Source organism: Aptenodytes forsteri, unplaced genomic scaffold (genome assembly GCF_000699145.1).
Source record: "Aptenodytes forsteri isolate BGI_AS27 unplaced genomic scaffold, ASM69914v1 Scaffold383, whole genome shotgun sequence".
Classification (NCBI taxonomy): Eukaryota; Metazoa; Chordata; class Aves; order Sphenisciformes; family Spheniscidae; genus Aptenodytes; species Aptenodytes forsteri.
The window spans coordinates 365,785-385,447 of NW_008794640.1; the positions used below are offsets into that span (position 1 = coordinate 365,785).

General features: G+C 37.5%; 1 protein-coding gene across 3 annotated transcripts in view; it reads left to right on the forward strand.

The window, feature by feature from the left end:
- The window catches only part of FAM49B (family with sequence similarity 49 member B), a 46,637-nt gene that overhangs the window by 22,092 nt on the left and 4,882 nt on the right, over positions 1 to 19,663 (forward strand). For 2 of the 3 annotated variants that reach the window (XM_009273510.1, XM_009273512.1), the window contains exons 3-9: positions 7,436 to 7,518; positions 13,486 to 13,607; positions 15,492 to 15,597; positions 16,658 to 16,794; positions 17,440 to 17,517; positions 17,616 to 17,732; positions 18,853 to 18,932. In XM_009273510.1, coding sequence (XP_009271785.1) covers positions 7,446 to 7,518; positions 13,486 to 13,607; positions 15,492 to 15,597; positions 16,658 to 16,794; positions 17,440 to 17,517; positions 17,616 to 17,732; positions 18,853 to 18,932 — 713 coding nt within the window. In that variant the 5' untranslated portion in view covers positions 7,436 to 7,445. Of the gene's footprint in view, positions 1 to 6,370; positions 6,415 to 7,435; positions 7,519 to 13,485; positions 13,608 to 15,491; positions 15,598 to 16,657; positions 16,795 to 17,439; positions 17,518 to 17,615; positions 17,733 to 18,852; positions 18,933 to 19,663 lie in introns of those variants that run through there. The other variant, XM_009273513.1, reaches the window with a different exon arrangement.

Below are 19,663 nucleotides of genomic sequence, written 5' to 3' on the forward strand. Positions count from 1 at the left end.
GCATGATGTCATAAGGTATGGAATATCCCTTTGGTCAGTTGGGGTCAGCTGTCCCGGCTGTGTCCCCTCCCACCTTCTTGTGCACCCCCAGCCTCCTTGCTGGTGGGGTGGTGTGAGAAGCAGGAAAGGCCTTGACTCTGTGTAAGCACTGCTCAGCAGTAACGAAAACATCCCTCTGTCATCAACACTGTTTCCAGCAGAAATCCAAAACACAGCCCCATACTAGCTACTGTGAAGAAAATTAACTCTATCCCAGCCAAAACTAGCACAGGTGTCTACGCTTCTCTAGCACTATTCTGAAGAGAAATAAATGTGCATTAGACTCGGAAAGGCATGTTTGGATCCAAGGAAAAAGTTAGAACTTTTTGAAAAGAGTGATTCCTGCAATGTAGTTTACAAGCCTGTTTCCATCTCTGCAGCACTCTCTAGCTTTTAAGGTTGAGGGCAGATACATTCTCACTGCCTGTGAAGCTTAACTGCTTCATCGTGAGAGAAAATGACACTCGATCCTATAGGCTGTCTGCCCTGTGATACCATGTGTTGCTAAGGGCTGCCTTGGATTCCAGCTGATGTGGGCAGCCACCTATTCACTGTCTCCCCCCCACCCCCTGTTCATGGCTAGATACTATAGGCAGAAAATGTTCAGTAAGCCTTGAAACAATTGCCAGGCTGATAGGATTATTGTTCTAGAAAAAAAGTATAGAGACATTCAGCTAGGTCTTTGTTTATGTAGTAACACTGTAACTGTTATAACACTATAGCATTATAGTATAATGTAAGACTTTTAACGTTATAAGTGTTTTTCATTTACTATTTTACCAAAATATCTCTGATTCAGAGGTTTATGCCACACATACGTGACCAATGAAAATGGAAAACTCAGTCCCTGGAAGAAAATGTTTGTTCTTTCATTAGATGTGCTTTCCATATAGTGTCATGCTTAACTTCCTCCTCCAGACTGTGGATATGAGGTTTTTGTGGAATACAGTTTTCATTCTCTGCATGTTCCTGTTCAGCCTTAAGCTTTATTAAAAGTAGTTTTGGGAATAGTGTATGCTTTTCCAAAAGGTGAGCTAATGTCTTCTTGAAGCAGGCATTCTTCAATGGTCGCAAACACATTTTTTTCATCTATTTATTTAACTTTTTTAAACTAGTTTGAAAGCATGCTATTCTTCAGTAGAACAAAGCAAAATTAAAAATGTCCCTTACGAACGTCTGTAGTATTTTACCTTTAACAAGAGTAAGTTTTCCAGCTGCTCACCAGTTGCAAGCAAAATCCTTGTTAAGGTACAGTTTTTCTTTCAGGTGTGAGAGGGGGAAATTTCTTTAGTGCTCAGTTGAATTTAGTTGCATCATGTATTTCTATTAAATTTCCCCTGGGCGGCTTAGCTTAGGAAAAAAAAATTGAAATGTGTCAGGGATGTTTTCAGCATGAAGGGCATGCGTGCAAGGCTTGTTTTGAAAATATGCCTTTGCTTTCCGCTTGTCTGATCATGACACTACACGCAACATCATACAACCCCATAAGGCTATAATGGGCCAAATCATTGTAATCAAATGTGGCATTCCATATGTCTTCCTCTGCAAGTAGGTCAGGTTTAAACCATGTTCTTGGCTTGCGCTCTGATTTCACATAACCTGTTCCACGTGGCTCGAGTATTGTGCTGGAGTACAGAGCATGCTAGGAGGGGATTCTGGGCAGCTTCACAGGGACAGTCAGTTTTTGGACAGACTATTGGGGTTTTTTTCTGCTCTGATTTTATGATGTTGGATTCATGGCAAGAGAAAGCTTCAGTGGTCTAAAGTGTACTTTTACTGAATCTTACACTGTCAGTTTACCTAATGAGTTACCTTTGGACACCACACTATAAAATCTTAAAATCAATCAGACCCCTGGGAGAAAAACCAGTTTGCAAGTTTTGAAGTGTACTGTATTCTGAATAAGACTACAAAATAAAATTGGACGGAGGTTGACAATCGGAAGCTGTGTAAGAACAAATAGATAGTGACCTAAACTGTACTTAAGGCTGGGCATGTGAATATTTTGATGTTGGTGACTGCAGCATGCAAAATTCTTCTTGATAAGGATTACAACTTCAGTGTGGATTTTGTTCCAGTTGCACTGGTACAACTGTGGGTCAAAAGGTGTGTTACCACCCACAAAAGTCACCTCCAGTCAATGTTCTGAGTCAGCTATTTGGCTCTGGGAGAAAGCCCAACTGCAGGATATAAAACTCAGTCAGTTGTAGTACTTGCTGTTGGCTTTGGTCTTTATGCAGGTTCAAATCTTTCTTGAATTGGGGCTGACTGACTGATGTGGCAGTGTGCTCGAGAAGGATGCAGTTAGTGCTGGAAGATGTCCTTGACTAGACAATGATAGTTCAATGTCAGGGCTAGTTAACTGGAACTACACCTGACTTTCTAAAACAGTAATTCTACTTACTTCAACTGAAGTTGTGGACTTTCAAGGAAATTGAAAGAATGTTTGGTAAATCAGTACTGACTGGGCATGCCAGTATTGGTGGGTTAATTGCCAAGATAAGTCTTCATAGAACTACCAAAATCTTCCATGCTGGTGATGCTTTTAAAGGGTATCAAATAGCAGAAGAGGTCCCGAAGACAACTGTAATGGCTAGTTTTGTAGACTGTTTCTTTTACTACATGCAGATTGTCATCTTTAATATTAGAGCCAGTAGTGGACCTTCTCTCATGTGTCTTGGGCCCAGCAGAAATGCAAATGACAAGCCATCTTGAACAAAACAAGAATCTCTAGTAAATCAGGAGCCTGAGGTATCCGAGCTAGGTTGCTTTACTCTAGATTGATCCAGGTATTCTGCTGACATAGCAGCCTCTCCGAAAGGTCAGTTTTCACTGTCCCCTCTATAGGGTTCCATCTGAGTGCAACAGGTCAGCTCTTCTTGCTGCTTAGCTATACCTTTTAAACCAAAATAATGTACAGAAGCGTAGAGCCATCTAACCTGAGCCATTGCATGTTGACCTTACAGCTGCTTCCATGCATCTGGGAAGTTCCACACTGTGACACCATGGTCTCATTTTTAGAAAGCCATTTCAGAGCTTGAGAAATTAGTGCTTAGCCTCACCAGAAGAGTAAATTCCTATCTGTCGGATTTTGTGTTCATTTCCTTGAATGCTAAGGAGAGAGAAAGTGTCCTCCCAAGAAATGCTAGATCAATTATATCATCTCAACTTTCGTCTAAATTAAGTTTTCAAGCTCTTTTTCTAGCTTCTTGAAGTCTAACTTTTTGGATTACAACTTGGAGGAATGGTCATTTTCACAGTTCTTAAAACACAGCAAATCTTCCAGTATTAAGGAATACTTGAGATCCTTGAGTAACTGTTAGAATTCATCTTGATACAAGTTTCAGAAATATTGTTTGTCCACCTTCTGCTAGATTTCCATTCACTCCATAAAAACTGAATATACGGTGAATGTTCTGCTGCTAAGAAAGTAAATGTGATCGCGTATCTTGTAGGCGAAACTGTGACATGACTAAAGTTTATCAAGATTTTTTTCAGTATGCTGAATGCATGAGGGAAGAGGTCTGTTACGAACTTTATTACGAACAAGTGTTCATGCAGCTTTGTATTAATTTAAATTGAAATGTATTCTTGTATCACATGTTGTCATCTTGTTGCTGTTGAAGTTGAATTAATCCATTCTCATCCTCTTCAATTGCTCTCCTTTTCTGAGAGAGGCAGTTCACTGAACTGTTACCATTAGGTCAGTTGCATCTTCTGCTTGAATTTGTTTCACATCTTCTGTTTCATTGTAGTGCCGAACCTTTTATTGTGCTTCTCTATTTGTTAAACTCACTCCCAGAAAAGAAACGATGTATTCTTATTGGCAGACTTTTCTGAGGGGTGAAGGTCTGAATGAAGGTATTTGTATTGCAAAACTGAGTCCCCAACCCCTTACTCATTTTAGGAAGTGGTAGGGATTCCATTAAACAATCTGTTCTGCAGTGGCTGTATGCTCTTCTGTAAACTTACCTTCAAAATATTTCAACCCTATAAGCATGCACCTACTCTGACCTTCAGAAGTAATGTTATCCAATATTTAAACCATGTGCATGACCCTGTAAACTCTTAGGAGACTGGTTAATATCAAAACAAAGGCAAAACCTACATAGAGGCATTTACTTGAAGTATTGAAAATATTTTGGTGGAGGAGGGGATGGTGCAGCTGAAGAGCTGAAGCATGGCAGTAATTGTAGGTATAGTTAGAGTTCTCTTTAGGTGGTTAACACCATTCACTGCTATGTATTTGCTCCTTGCTTGTTAATGTTGGAATTGACATATGTAATACACTGTTTTGAGGTTTGGTTCTTCAATCTGAATCTACAGACTCAGTCAGCATTAGGCAGCTTGTACTTTTGACTTTTTATTGCCCATGTTGAAAATATTTGTTTAAGAATGCCTCTGTTTCAGCTTTTTCCAGATTATGAATGCCCTCATTGTTCGGGAGTAGACTAAGTGGGGTTTTAGTGTTACAGAACATGCTTGTGAGATACGGAACAGTAGTTTCTCTGCTTTCTGATGTTTCTTGTTTATGCAGCATTGGTGCACGTGTAGCATTTGAAGAGTTCACTAAGCTATGGAATAGAAGGCTCTGGAAAAGCTGCCTCTTTGAAGAAACACGTTTTGATGGATTAATTTTGAAGATAAGTGTCTAAACTGGACACCCTAATTTAAAACTTCCTTAAATAATGGATGTTTCTCATAGGCTTGGAAATCTGATCACTTTCTAGAAAACTAAGTTGAAATGCTTAGGAATCAGGACTTGCATTTTCTGGCATTTCAAGGAGAAAGTTGAATGCGCAGAAAAGCGAGTGTACACCTAGTGATGAGGTTCTATGTGCAGAATCCACTGTGATCAGTTGGATTACACTCAAAATTGCTTTTCTAAAAATACAGGGGTTTTTTTTTTTAATTGTTGTTGGTCATTCTGTAGAAGTTGTTGGAGCAAAGACTCATGTAACTAGTTGTTGGAGCAAAGACTGGGTAATTTTCAACAACGTGGGATTAATTCCCACTTCCTTCTCTAGCTTTTGTTGACTGTGTGATTGTTGCTGAATCTTGTGGATCCTGAAAAATAAATTGCATGCTGTTCTTAGTTTGCTTTTCCCTTGCACACCAGTTGCATTTTTCTTATGGAACTCAAGAAATCAGCAACACAGGTTGCTGAAAATTTGTTTTGCCAGACAATTTGTTTTGACTTCACATTGTTCAGTTTTCTTGATTCCTAATAAATTAAGAATTCTTACTGTCATGCGACCTCCCTCCAAGTAAACATCAGTCTTCAGTAAAAGTAAAAAATCAGAAGAAAAAAAAAAAGGCATACATACACTGGTAGGTTGGTATAGTTACACTGATTTGAAACTTGATTTTTAGATCTTTATGCTTGAATCCAGATGTCAGACTGTTGATGGCTTATTCTTAAATAATTTGAAATCAGATTTTTGGGTAGTGTCTTGTGTTTGTCTTGCAGCAGCACTCCAGTGAACTCCTAATATTTCAGGACAATGGTTCTTAAGTATGTTTTCAGCCTCTGTAAAACATGGGAGGGTCCTTGAAAAGGCTGCGTTGTTAGGAAATGCAGTTTTCATAGTCCTACTGAAGGTATTGATTTCTGAAACTTACGGTAGCATTTGAAACTGTTTTGTTACTTTATCTGACCTAGATTAATCTAATGACTATTTAATTTTTCTTCCACTTTTCATTTCTTTTAGCTGGGATGTGACAGCAAACATAAGAAGAACTGTTGAAACTTATCTCCTGTTTTTGGAAAAATCTAATGCCTTTAACTTGTCACTTTACATGATTTGATGGGAAAAACTGTTCATTGGCTACAGATGACTACTACTAAGAGGCATTCTGAAATTTGTTTTGGATTATGGGGAGATAGTAAAAATCAGGCTTATGATGACACCAGTTCCATCTGAGGTTGCTTTTGTGCTAAGCAATAATGGCTTTGTTGGCTGTGGGTTGCTGCAGTAATGAAAAACAATTGCTTAGTCATTATAGGTAACATAATTCTTTAAATGTATTAAACAAAGATGAAAAAGAGCCAGTAGTTCAGAACTTTATTTTTGTCAAAGCTATAACTCTTAATTTTTTCAATAATCACTCCTCCCTGAGAAGAAGGGGAGTGGAAATGCGCTGTACAGTGCACGTTTTCTACTTCCCACCAGAAGGTGATGAATCCAGTGTGCAAAACCTGACAGGAACCCTGCTCCGGTGAGCCCCAGGCATGTACTTAAAATAGGAGGTGGTTATTGGAACTAAATTATTTTGCCATTTTTATTTTTAGGTTTGCTGGCATGGGTAATCTCATTAAGGTGCTAACCAGGGACATAGACCACAATGCAGCACATTTTTTCTTGGATTTTGAAAGTAAGTCTCTCGGCCCTTCACAGCTGGTGCATTTAAAATGGTAACAGTAGGGTTGCTTATACCTGCTGCAGTGAAGGCTAGGGGACTCAGTTGCAAATCTGCAATTTGAAAGAGTTGCATGTGTGTTTTCTGTTTCTTTTTTTTTTTTTTCCCCCTGCAGTAGTAGCCAAGCCACCATCATGCTACTGTGTAAATTTTCTTTCCTTGTGCTTAGTCATTTTGGGTCTCTGTGGTCAATGATGTCCATCCATCTGCCTGCAAATCAAGTAATCATAAAACGAAAAATTCTGTCAGTATGCCTTAGTAATCTGTGCTGAGCAGTTGTTCACTGTAATCCTATCTTATACAAGAGCAAGTACTAAATCATTCCTGATCCTGGTTTGGTCATTCACAGTGCAGTTAATGTGCATTTTTTACATCCAGAAGTCCAAAGTGGAATTGTCTTAACTTCACCAATGTTTTAGGCAACTTGTGTTAAAGATCTGTGGCATACTTGCATTAGCATTTTCTGCACACTGAAATGATGTGTCTTGATGTAGTTTTCTATAATGGCTTTCTGACAAAATTATAAGGGCTGAGAAAATTAAAGCTCTTTCCTTCTGTTGTCCCATCAGGTAGAAATCTGTAGCATGGCTATCATGTCAATGTTTGCAACTACAGCACTTAGCCCTCACCATGGTACTCCTGCTCAGGACACTGGTGCTAGGGTGTACCAGGACAGAATTAGTCACTGGCGATGCCTTCAGTTGGAGTTCTACCCCTTTTTCGAAGGGGTGGCTGTGAAGATGTTGGTGACATAGTCACTTCTTACAGGAAAGCTGCACTGCATCTCTGGGATCACCAGCTGTACGTCCTCGAGGTGGGGGTCTCCTTCCACCCATCAGGGCAGCAGCCTGAAGGACGGGTTCATGCCTGATGGAACTCTCTGGTCTTCTTTCCCCCACCGCTTCAATCAACTATATTTGGGCTGTTCCTTCTTATAAAACCAAAAATTTCTTTTCTCTCATTCTTGTCTTGGCAGGTACCTTAACATGGGGAACCTTCTAAAAGTTTTGACATGCACAGACCTTGAGCAGGGGCCAAATTTTTTCCTTGATTTTGAAAGTGAGAAGATGATTTTATATATCTATTACTCTTTGCCTGCAGTAGACTGCATTTGTCATGTACTAAATGTATGTTTTCACTTTGCCATTCTTCTAACAGCTTTGCATGCCTGAGCTATGGATAATTGTTCAGCAAACTTTTGTAGAAAGCAATAACCTCAGTTTCTAAAACGTAAAATCTTTATTTCAGGGAGGGCTTTCAAATTATATTTGCTGTGGGAATTTCATATGGTTCTTGTTTTAAACCAAAATTCTGTTTCTTTTTAAAGTTTTGATTAAAAGCAATTTGAATTATTTGAAGACTTACTGAAATTGCAAGGAGATACATGCACCTTAAAGGAAGGACTGAATATGAAACCTGATTCTCTTTTTTCACTTCCAGTGTGCCACTGCATACTGAATAATGCTGCATATACAGATTGGCTCAGAACAGCTATTCATAGCTCTCCAACATCATCACGTGAAAGGTGTATATGTGAACCTTATTTGATTTGGCATTGAAACTTGACAGTTAACCTCATCCCTCCTTAAAAGGGGGGCTCAGAGAGTATAGAGACAAAATTGCTTTTGAAAAGAAGAGACGTATGGCTTGTATGATCAATGCCAAGCCTTCTGGAAGGTTCACATATTGTTAGTATTTCTGCTTTTAGTTTTTGTTGCATGATATAATACAGCCTAAGAATGGCAGGTAAGTTGTTGGCTGCTGCTATGCATGCTTAACTGCTTTCTTTTGGGATATGCTGTTGCTTTACCCAGCTGCACATCAGCAAGCATAAAATAAGAAAACTAATGTTCAAGTGCATTTTGACCATGTGATAAAATACAATGGAATAGCATAACAAAAAATTGATTAAGTATTGTGATATGGGTAATTTGAGATTCATTATATCTTCTTCTCTTTCCCCAAATTATTTAGTTGTGTTTGAAACGGTAGCAATTGGTTATATTAGTTCTAGTGTGAAAGAGAATGCTTGGAGAAATATGTTTTTGCTTCAGTGATGTTCAAAGTTAAAACTTCTCTAAACCCTTATCCTGTACTGTTGATTTTATCAGTTGTCTCTTCTGAATATATTGTTATTGGAAGATGATAGCCATACAAATTATTCATAAAGGGAAGATAATCAAGGGCTGTGTTAAAAAATCAGAAAGCAAAACTGTTGTTTAAAACCACTTCAAATCTCACATATCATCAGAATAGGTATGACTTAGTGAAGTAGCGAGAACTGATATGGGAGAATATTGGAGTTGTGAAGCTCCAGCTTAATCTGCAAACACTGACCATTTCATTGGACTAAATTAAACTCAAGTTAGCTGGATACAAGAGGCATAATTCTAAAATCAATTGCAGTAAAAACTGCTGCTATTCAAGTTAGCGGATACAAGAGGCATAATTCTAAAATCAATTGCAGTAAAAACTGCTGCTATTTTTTAAAAAATATTGATTCTTTAGCTATCAATTTTGTTTTAAAGTGCATGTTTTGAGCATGAACAAGATTTGGCATGAGAGTAAGCAGGTTGCTGACATGAAATGTTTACATACGCAGTCAAATTAAGTGACTTATATTATGGCTGAATTGTTAGGCTGTTCTTTATTCATTTTGGACCCTGTCCTGCGTTTGTTTCTGCTGCTATACTGTGTATCCATGCTTCTTTCTACTCTGTTTCAGATAGCTTGCTTTGACAGGATCTTGGCTTTGACACAGTCAAGATCTTTCTTCAAGACTTGGCACTTAATCTTGTGGTACTTAACGTTGTGTTTTTATGTGGAAGAGCAAGTAAGCTCTGTATTAAAAACAAATTTGCCAATTCTATGTTATGCCTGGCCCAATAATACACAGTTTGAAATCTTTTGTTCTTAAATCCATATATATCTTTGGAGTGAGCAGACTAGTTAAACGGTTCTTGCACAATACCATAAAGAGCTAAAAATCTAATGTCCATAAAGCTTTATAGGGATACAAACTTCAAATTTAGAAAGGTTTTAGACTGGTTTCTAAGATTTTTTTTTTTCAGATATTTGTCTTGGTGCTAGATTCCAGTGATTTGTGTGACTGACTATCAGAATACATGCAAAAAATGTTTTGATAAATGATATAATGGGCTGTTGGCTTTTCCTTGCCTTAACACTGGTTAAGCTTATGTTTTCTTTGGTCATTCACCTCACCGTACCTATTTGAAACAAATAGTTGCCTTAAGTATTCTACTAAAGTCTCTGCAGTGCCACTTCAACATGAGCAGAGGAAAATGCACAGCTTTGTAAAGGACAATATTGTTAACATAAAACAGCCACCTATAACGTGGGAAACTTACAGCTCAACTTTTACGTGGTGTCATTACTGTCACAGTGCAAATCCTTTCATTACTGTCACAGTGCAAATCCTTTCAAATTTACTGATTGGAATAGTAGCTAAAATACAGAGTACTTTTGGTTGCAGATGGTGATCTCAAGCTAGTGCTGAAAGTATTCTGCATTACCTCCAAAGAACTTGGCTAGGTTTCAGAGGAGCCACAAAGATAGCATTCTCCATAGTAATGATGACAGAGATGAATAAATTTATTTCATCTCCAGCAGTCTGGGATTTTTCTCTCCCTTGCTTGTGAGTTTTGTCCCAGACGTTTTCAGATGACTTGATGTGTTCTTCCCTGGGAAAAAATATCAGTTTAAATAGTGTTTGCTGTGCAGTATAAACTTTTAATCCCAAATTTCTCTCCCTACTAGTTATGTAGGCTAGCCAAATATTTTTTTTTAAATAGTCAATAAATGTGTGTGTTCCCCGCATGCAGTATGTTGTCATACTTCCATAGCATTTAGTTCACATAACAGCATTTGTATATTGTTTCAAGTCTACTCTTTTGTCTTCAATACGTTATCGTGTGAGCTTTCTGAACTCTAAATGTATATTGCATCTAGTGCAGTAATGTTCTGATTAAATTTAAAATTAATTTAAAGATGAACTCCCCATTTACTTGAGGGACCTCAGTCTTCACTTTTCTTACTACTGGATTAAAAATGGGAAAGTTACCCTGAATAACCAGGGGTCGGCTCCTTTGGCAACAATATCAAACCTCAGAACATTTCAGTGTGCTGTGCTTACTGTATTTGTTCTTTCTATGGAAAATGTTGCCGGGTAAAGGCAAAGCCTTGTCATAAAGTTGTAGCAGGAACTTCCCCTTCCATGGAAGGGGAAAGGGGAAATCCCTGAAATTGTATGCCTCCTTCATCCTGCTGTTTGGGTGCCTGGCATTGCTCGTTGCTTTTTCTTAGTTGTCAAGACTAACTCCAGAAGTAACTCTCTTTCCTGCTCTGTGCACTCCACATTGAGGAAAACGAGTTCCACAATTAGTGATTCTCTAGTGAAAGTCCCGTAGCTTCAGTCCTCGGGCACATACGGATATTTGGGAATGCTACCTCCATCTATTCAAGATTACAGTAGTGCTTAGGAGGATGAGGAACCTTTCCCTCTTTCTCCATCTGTGATGGGCTTTCAGAACACAATGCTCTAACCTGTGCTGAGAATCAAATAAACCAGTTGCTCTGAGCCAGCCAGCACTAGGGCTTGAAGATTTTTCTATATTGTGCTTTTTAAATCTATCCTAATACATCCTAAATGTATTGTGAAGTGAATATAAAAGAATTTAGGTTTACTTTTTAAATTCGAGCTCTTTTCTAGGTGCAGAAGAATTACAGATGGGAGAGGAACTTAGTTGGGACAAATTAGGTTTACAGCTTTCTTCTATTGGAGAGGACTAGGTGCACCAAAATGAATTTTAAAACATGTATATTTATAAGTTTGTTATAATCAAAACAAACAAGCAAAAAAAACCCCAAAAAACCTACCACCCCAACAAATTAAGTATAAACCATTGTTTTAGGTTTCCTGGAACATTTTAGGGAAATTAAACACAGTAGTTGGCTGATTACATCCTAAGTGAAACACACGAACAGAGGTGTTGAAGGTGTTGACTTGCATAGCCAGCTGTTCAGTGAAGACTTAATTTGTATCTAGAAGATGATTTTCGTTTCTAAACTTGGAAGGTCATCGTACTACATCTGTTCTGCTTGTCGGTGGGTTTTGAAAGGAGGAGGAGTTCTCGTGGGCCCTTCTGCTGTGCCCCCCTGCCCCGCCGTTGAAAAATGAACTCTCCTTACTAGAGAGGGTAACGAAAAAATGGCATGAAAAATTAAATAGGCAGGAGATGCGCTCAGTGCGAGACGATCCAAGTGGCAAGTCTTGATTGCATTATTTAACACCACAATCTGGAATGCTACAGAGCTTCATGTTTTAGTCTGTATTTCACTATAGCATTTCATGTTTGTGCATGAACTGCTGCCAGTCAACTGGTGCTTACCTGTCTGCTCTTTTCCCTCATTTTTTTGTCATCACTTCTTACAGCAGTCTTCAGCAGCTTTCAAAATTATAAACGTGACCTTTGTGATGATCTAAACAGCACTGGCCACTTTTACTCGATGCCTAATCAATGTGGTGCTCTTATACTTTTTTTTTTAAAGGAGTGACCAGCTTGTTTTTTACCTGTGCTAATTCTTGATGGTCCTCAAAATATCACAGTTAAACTGTTGCAAGGTCTATATAAATAGGCATATTTGCTAATAATGCCCACTCTCTATGCATTAAACCATAAGAATAAGAAGTATTATGCAAAAATTACAGCAAAATCCAGACAGGCAATGCATGTGAAACTTATTTTCTCCTCATACAAACTTTGTTTTTTAATTTTTTTTCTAGTGTGTAACACTAAGATATTGTGATTTTTTTTTTTTTCTTTTGAATGTAAGTATGTACCTAACTTCCATCACTGTTAGTGGGAGTTATACATATGGATCATGGAAAAAGCACTTTTAAAAAGACATTTTCCAGACCCTTTAAACTGCACAAAATCATGAGGCTATATTATCCGTATAGCTTTTGTTTGTCCCTATAAAAAAGAAGCTATTGTTAATACCCTGACTTTTGGCATTGGAAATCATGGATTAAAATATCCTGATACTTGTTTCATAACATATTTTGCCCATGTAAACAGAGAAGTGTGTTTTTTTGTAAGAGCTTCAGTAGCAGCTTCAGTAACTAACTTTTTTTTATATAAATCTAAAAGGAACTAATCTTATAGCTTAGCTTCCATCAGAATTTTAAAAGAAAAATTGATCTCATATCAGGTAAACCAGGTCTCTGAGATATTTGTACTAGGTGATTATTTTTAAAGGTTAAAGCCTTTTGTTGATTCTTCTCAAAACATACTTCTTACTGAATGACATTTCTTTAAACATGTATGTGTAGCTTTTTTGAAATGATGATCAAATATACTTTTGGAAAGTCTTTAGCTAATTATAGAAAAACTGGGAGACAGCATATATCCTTAAAGAGGGGGGAGGAAAAAAAAAAGAGAACAAGTTTACACTAGATCAGAGTTGAGAACAAGAAGATGTTGCAATTAGTGCAATAAAGAATATGTTTTGAGAATTAAATATATTTAGAAGTAAAAGATATGGTTCCTTTCCCAACCAGTAAAAGGGGAGGCAGGGAAGATGGAAAATAATGTGATGCAGTGTTTCCAGGTAACAACAGACATGAACATCTCCTGTAATATCTAGAGTGTGTCTTTTGAGTGCTTACCTAAGTCTCTTCCATTGAGCTTGTACTGCACTCTGAGGCGAGATTGATATGATAGTCATAAAGATGACTTGTCAGGATTTCTTCTCCTAACCCAATTTTAAGTAAGTCAGGAAGGATAGATTCCAGGTGGGTTTTTGGGATGCTAAATGAAGCTAAAAGACTACTAAAATGAATACAATTACTCTCTTGGAGTTCCTCATACACTGTAGTAGCTCTTCAGAGAATGAAAATTCTTGATGAGTTGCTGCATGAAGAATTTGTCCCGTAGGTGATGGTGTGCCTATTGAATTCCATTTTGTTGTTAAAAATATATATATTTAATATGTTCTGCTGTTTAGATGCCCAACCTACAGAATCTGAAAAGGAAATTTATAATCAGGTGAATGTAGTGTTAAAGGATGCAGAAGGAATACTGGAAGACTTGCAGTCATATAGAGGAGCTGGCCATGAAATACGAGAGGTGAGCTAGAGCATTATGATTGCACACAACCTGTGGTTGTTCATTGTCTGATCCTAACCAAATACTGCTGGATTTTAACTTTGCTTGCAGGAGCTGTTTTGGCAGAGCATGTTGTCTATTAAAATTGCTGTCTTGAATTTCTGCTCTGGAATGTTCCTTTTTAACAGTGAAACAGATGTCGCTTGTTTCAGTAATATTAATGCACATATGTAATAGCAATGATGCTTCTCAAACTTTTTATGGAATTATTGTTATTGATTTTTCTTTATATTCCCACGTAAGCTCTGCTTGAGTTAGTGGCGAATTTGGACAGAGCGTGGCATGACTACAATGCAATATTGAGTAGTGTCGACATCTTTTTGTACACTAATTGGAGAAGTCTGATGTGTGGTAATCCTAACACAAAAGACATCTCATTTTCAATCCCTTTTAATTGGCTTTTATTTACTAAAGTAGATGTTTGGAACAGAAGCAAAGTTTTTTTACAGCGTGTCACTCCATTTTTTCCTTTATCTTTGAGAAAGGGTTGAATAAATACTCTCTCGACCCCCTTCTCTTCTTCCTCAGAAGCAGCAATGGGGTTACTTTGCTCCTAAATTGAGGAGTTACTGTAACGTACTCTTAAGAAATTCTAGTACATAGGAGGAGTCTCTGCTCGCTCTAGATGAATTTGAGATACTCAGCTTTAAAGTACCATGAGTTTTTATTCAGTCTCTGTTGAACTCATAAGGTAGGTTTAAGGAGGGTAACTGTGTCACACAAAACCCTTAGGATGGGAGATAGCTTATTTGTTCTCCAAGGAAGGAACATGGTCAGGGAGAGGCTGTAGGATCTGGCAGGAATGTGTGTCTCGGCAACGAAGCTTGCAGCTCCCATGGAGAAGGAGGAGAGATGTTCCTGAGAAGAGGTAGACATCGCAGGAAGGAAGCTTCCTAGGGACTAGAGAGGAGCATGCTGCAACTCACAGCCCAGGGTTGACTGAAACAGATTTTGGGATCAAGGAGTTGACTGTGAAGACACAGCAGGAGAGTTATGAGCATTTTAATTTCTGTTTTCTTAGTAATTTTCAGTTGCTAAGTAGTCTAGTTTCTATCTTAAAAACCTGGAGAGACTGAATTTAAGGCTTTATCTGTCTGGGAAGCTTACTGTAAAGACAAGGTCTATGCATATATACCTCAAAGCTCTAAACAGATTTGGATCAAGGAGTTGACTGTGAAGACACAGCAGGAGAGTTATGAGCATTTTAATTTCTGTTTTCTTAATTTTCAGTTGCTAAGTAGTCTAGTTTCTATCTTAAAAACCTGGAGAGACTGAATTTAAGGCTTTATCTGTCTGGGAAGCTTACTGTAAAGACAAGGTCTATGCATATATACCTCAAAGCTCTGGTATACACCATGTCTTGGTGATGCTTGTGCTTAAATGTTCCTACTGTAATATTTAGCCTGAATTTCACAGCAAATTTGTTTGATCTTTTTCTTCGCAAATTCAAAAACTGGTGATAGATACCAACATTAAGATGAAGCTTTGATCACTAAACTTTTTGCTTGGAGGTACCCCAATAAAGTTGTTGATTTTAATTAACTAGATCTGGTTATGTAAATTTTCGTATTTGAGTAGCTTTGTTTTTAACAATTTCTTTATACTCTCTTCAAGTTGTTTTCCTATTCAGGATACTTATTTTCAACACAAGTATTTAGAGCTTTTTGGAATAGGCATGGGTTAGTACAGGCTTGTCTCTCAACTGGAAACTCCTCAGTAGGTAGAATTTTTAATTATTAGCTTCTCAAATAATTAAATAATTGCCTGTATAGATTCCCCCCCCAGTAGTATATCAGTTATTCTTAATCTAAGCATACTTTTTTCCTTTTTTTTTTATAATTTAAGGCAATACAGCATCCCAATGATGAGAAGCTGCAAGAGAAGGCATGGGGTGCAGTTGTTCCACTAGTAGGCAAACTAAAGAAATTCTATGAATTTTCTCAAAGACTAGGTAAGCGGCATGATGTTAACTTGGGTTTTTTGTCTTCATTAATTAGTACATTTGGCATATTCAGATGTGATCACATCTAGGTCAACCCCTTGTTAGTAGATAAAAGCTCATATTGCATAGGTTCTTTCCATAAACTGGATTGGATCTTATTTATATCTGCATACTACCTTCTTGCATGTGAAAGCAAACTTGCTTCAGTGGATACCTGAAAGGAGAGAGAGAATGGGAGCATACATGTCATCTTCTTTCTCTACCCTTTTAGGTAACTCTGGAAAGCACTAACAAGCTGATTGTTTTGAAAATTAGTAGACTAATTCATTGGGAATTAATTCTGTTAATGTTTCTGATACCAAGAATAATTAAAAGTGACTGTATTATTCCCCCCCAAACACCAGAAGTAATTTGGTCTGTGGAAATGCCTGATCTTGGTTCACGCAGGTGCAACACTTAAGATGACACTTCATGCCTCTTACAAAACCAACTTGACTGATGTCATGTCTAAGCTGATAAAACCCGTTAGACTTGGTTTGTTTTTTCACAAACTATCTGTTGTTACCTCACTTCTAGACAGTTATTAGCATAGCTCATGAAAAAATGCCTGCAAAAAGCTTCCATTTTTTGCGCTCAAGTTCTGCTTTGTTAAAAAGGTGAGGTATTTTTCTCTAGAAGATGAGCATAAGTTTATCTTAAAAACAAATAAAACATGACTTTTGCTGATAAGTATGTACCTCTTGAATTCTGTGTTTTCTTAAAGGCTGCAATCTGCTAAGACAGGTTATTGAAATACGTTTTACACAAATGTTGCAGACAAAGCTTGAATAAAACTTGTCAAGAAGTTTTTTTCATGGCTGTCAGTGCTGATTAGACCTAGACTTTACAGCAGTTTGTAAGTAAATATGATTACAGTGGTATATAGAAGCAATTCATCAAGCCCTGTTATTATTAACTACCATGTATTTTGGCAGATGTATATTTTAAGTCTAGCATGCAGAGTATCAGTCAATAGAAATATAAGAAGCAGGTGCAGTTGTATATTGCAAAATACTCTCCTTTATTTAAGAGGCAGGATTGCGAGGTCTGTTGGGAGCCCTGACAAGCACTCCGTATTCACCAACGCAACACCTGGAGCGAGAGCAGGCTCTTGCTAAGCAGTTTGCAGAAATTCTTCATTTTACACTCCGATTTGATGAGCTCAAGGTAAGAACTTGTTGTAATTTTGTAAGCACAAATGCTAGCAAAAAGAAAACAAGTCTATTTGCTGAAGCAATCTGGGTTGTGTTCTGTTCTAGAATAGAGCATGCAGTAGATACTCAAATACCTACTGTGCTCGGCTTGTTCGTGTGACCTAGAGTTAGATTAAACTGGAAAGCAGATGAAATACCATATTAGCTTTAGGCAGTTGTTACGTTTCAGTTCATATTAATCATGTTTCTTCATCTGAATTTGGCATATCTCTTGGGATAATGGTGCTGCTTTTAGTATGTGCACACCCGTAGTCCAGCTATTTTCTTGCTAATGTGCAAAGAACTAAACTGAAATGAAATTAATTTGCTGGTCTGGTTGTTGGAGTCAAACTAGCAAAGCCATTTTTTTTAACCTACTAATTTGAAACTCCTATTTAGGAGACTACTCCTTTTCTTGTTCTTGTTAGATCTTGTTCTGAAAAATCTGAGAATTTAACCAGAAAGCTTTATGTTCTACATATCACTTCCCAACATGTCACAGGCCTTTTTACTTCAGAAGGGTGAATATTTTCTTGTTCTCAGTATTACATTTTATGAAAAGTTGTCCTTAAATTTTTCTTGAGTTTGTCACAACTCTTTTGCTTCCATATCTATATAGATGACAAACCCTGCTATACAGAATGACTTCAGCTACTATAGAAGAACTCTGAGCCGTATGAGGATTAACAATGTCCCAGTAGGTAACCCTTGGATGAGATGAAATGTAATCTTAAACTACCACCTATCTTTTTCATGTACAGAACAACTGTATTCTTTTTTCCTTCTGTTTTATAGGCAGAGGGAGAAAATGAAGTAAATAATGAGTTGGCAAACAGAATGTCTTTATTTTACGCTGAAGCAACGCCAATGTTGAAAACCTTAAGTGATGCTACAACAAAGTTTGTGTCAGAGGTAAGAGTACAAATTTATGGCCTGGATAGTGTACTTCAAAGCACTGCAGGGCCAAACATCATTTTGGAACACAAAACTCTTCTACCAGTCTTAATCTGGCACCTAGAAATCAAAATTGTTTTTCGGAGCCTCAAGTATCTTTCTCCGATGTTGTAGAGGTTAGAGTAAGTTCAGCTAGCCATCTTGTGGATGTGTCGCAAAAAGTTAATGGATACCATTACAACATTGGTAGTGATAGCTTTCCTCAAGGAGGAAGGTAGGAGAGGTAAGTGTGTTGCCTGCATTTTGGTGGTGGTTTAGAGCAGAAACTTCAGAAAATTGAAAGGGAAACAGCTTGATTCTCTGTGCTTGAGATAAGGAACGGAATTGAAATGTAGCTTCCTTTTTCTCCTTCCCAAGACACTTTTGTTTTGCTGTGTAAAGTCAAGTATACTTACACTACTGAAGAAGAGTGGAGAAACCTGAACTGGAAAAGTATTCCAACATTTTAGCACATCCCTATTTATCCTTAACTACCTAAATAAATGTTAGTGGTAAAATCCAGTCACTACAAGTATTGTGCTTGTCTTCTGATAACTGTGATGATTTTTGTCTTACATGCAAAGAATGTACACTTTTTCTTAATAAAAAATAATTATACATTACATGATTAATACAAAGATACGTTTGTCTTTTTAAATATTTTTCCTAAGTTCTGCTTTACACTTGAAATGCCTTGAGAAAAATGGCCTCTTGCTTTACATTTGAGATGTTTGTCTGCAACAATTTAAAGTCTTACTATTGCAGCAGATGTGTGTATTTGGCTATAAAAATTTCTGTCTTTAAAAGAATCACCTAACCTGCTCTTTAAAACTTCCCAAAAGTCAATAGTGTCAGTGGTGTATTTCTTGAACTACAAACAAGCAAGCAAAACCCATGTGGTAGACTTTGCTCTGTAAGTCGCTAATCTGTATTGTAACATTTTTAAAAACCAGTGTGAGGCTAGCCTCACATACCATAGTTGTGTTGAAGTTTTTAATTCCTCCACATTGTCATGCCAACCGATCACCAATTTGGTTTAGGTTTTGTAGTATAATATCTCACAATAATTGAGTTAGAAACTGTTTATCTTCTTCTGCAGAATAAAAATTTACCGATAGAGAATACTACAGATTGCTTAAGCACCATGGCTAGTGTGTGCAGGGTCATGCTGGAAACCCCGTGAGTACAAACAGTGCTTGTATTGTGTATCAGTCATCTCTGTATTTAAGACATGACTTGTGAAGTATAAGGTGAAAGAAATATAATGGGGGTAATTAGGAGCTATGGTGTTTTCTTTTTACCAACTTAGTTGTTTACCTTGACATGAAACTAACTTGTCTCATTTTGCTAGCCATGCAAATCATGCGGTCTACTTTTCTGAACATATTAATATTTAAAAATAGGATGGCCATGAAAGCTAGACAGCCTCTTGGCACTCTTTATAAATGGTTTTCTCATGTATAATTCAGGAAAATATACTATTTGAGCATGACTGCCTAGGGCTTCTTGAAAGAGGGGTTATGGGCAATGTGTTGGATGGTACCTCCTTGCGAGTTGGCTTGGCTGATGGCTGTAACAAAATTACAGCGTCCCTGTATGGGGAATTACGAGATAACTTTTAGGCATGAAGGCAGTCTGTTGTCTATTGTAAATTTGAGAGGCACTGGGAGTATGAACAAAAAGTCAAACTAAACCTTGGGGTTTTACCTGTTTCTTCTGGGTTCTAAATAGTTTCCCATTGGTAAAATTACTCAGGCATGAAGTATGTCCTTTTTAAATAAGTTTCTGTCCAAATACCGCAGTACACTTGTTCTGGAGCACACTAAGAGCTCCAAACACTTACATTCTTACTCTTCTTAGGAATGGTCTGTCCCATTCAAGACAGTAGTTAAGCATCGTTCATTAAGCTT